Source organism: Penaeus monodon, chromosome 24, assembly GCF_015228065.2.
Source record: "Penaeus monodon isolate SGIC_2016 chromosome 24, NSTDA_Pmon_1, whole genome shotgun sequence".
NCBI lineage: Eukaryota > Metazoa > Arthropoda > Malacostraca > Decapoda > Penaeidae > Penaeus > Penaeus monodon.
In genome coordinates, this window is record NC_051409.1 from 13,366,405 (window position 1) to 13,367,898 (window position 1,494).

General features: G+C 34.4%; 1 protein-coding gene across 1 annotated transcript in view; it reads right to left on the reverse strand.

Moving 5' to 3' along the window:
* LOC119588594 (ubiquitin carboxyl-terminal hydrolase 36-like) overlaps positions 1–1,494 on the reverse strand; it is a gene marked incomplete in the record, with an annotated part of 14,376 nt that overhangs the window by 9,679 nt on the left and 3,203 nt on the right. Inside the window, 1 exon segment of the mRNA XM_037937237.1 lies at positions 394–699. Coding sequence (XP_037793165.1) covers positions 394–699 — 306 coding nt within the window.

Here is a 1,494-nt window from a genome sequence, read left to right on the forward strand (position 1 = left end):
GACTGCCACCTATATGTAGTTTTTTTTAATGAAGGCAGACATTTTCATGAACTAACTGAATTTTAGACTTAAAATGCTGAATATGAAAAATAGGGTATTTTCTCAAACATGACAGAAAATTATTTGAAAGGAGGCAATGTTGACTTCCAGAAGCACTCATTAACACTCATACAACAGGGGATGCTAAAAAAAAGAGTATCCATACACAGAAAAGGTAGTCCAATAAGTTCAAAATCATGTTTTACCAGAAATGAGTACAAAAAACAGAAAAGCATATTGTATCTCAAAACATACTTACCATAAAATAAAACATTTTTTACTCCTTGTCTAGTACCCACAAACCTTCATCGCACTCACACATTCCTCTACGGACTCGTTCCACATCCCTCTCACCTGTAGTGAGGAGTTCATGTAGCAGGTGTTGCCCAAATTAACCATGCCTGCACCTGGGGGAAAGGTCTTCCTCCATCCCAGCGTGACCTTGTCTCTTGACCACAGCACAAACTTAGGGTCGTCTAGCTGGTCCTCCTTCACCGCAGAGGACTGCTTGTGGTGCTGGGCATGGGCCATGCTACCTGGTGGAGAGTCGGGAGTGGTGGTGGCGCTGGCTGTCAGGTTCACATATTTGGTCTTGAGTGAGGTTAGCACCATAGACTGCTGGGTGCCCACACGGTCATACTCAACATGGTTCAGCAGTACCTACATGGTAAATATAAACCAGTGCAATATAAAGCCAACATATGTTACATTCACAAACATCTGTACTTGATCTGGAGAAGTTGGCCATTGCTGATGCTGCTTCTTCCACAAATTATGGGTGGCTCTATTTTTTTATAATTCCAAGCAAATCATTATTTAGAAAATCAATTAAAGAGACATAATGACAGTGCATTAATAAGCAATATAATTAAAAGAAGGCAAATTGAACAGTAAAACAAAAACCAACTTCAGTGCATTAAAACAATCCAATATTATAAAAAAAATATATAATGAAGCTCTAAATTAAAGTGAACTTTTAATTATCAAACTATAATACTCTCTATGTTTAAACATAATAGAAAAATTGGCTTAAAATAAAAGAAAGATTAATGTTATAAAAATAACCATATTAAAATAAGTAATAAAACATATGGTAAATAATAACCTTCCTTTGCATAAAACTGAAGACTTCACTCATAACAGACCAATTTTTTTCTATTTTTCATTATCACATCTTGGAAAATCTGCTAAAATAATAAAACTATTTCATAGTGCAAGACATTTCCCTTTTTCGTTTCCTCTCAAAATATACCCTCACGAATTAACAAAAAATAAAGAAACCTTTTCTTCTGTACCTGAATTTTCATTGAAAATAATCCTAAAAGAGAATTGCATAAGGGTGACTAACATTTTTTACAATCATTGTCGGAGAATTTAAAAATCTGATTGATGCAAAGTTTTTCATGATACAATTGCTTCATTTTCTTTCATTTACAAGACAAATTTTGAAGAAGT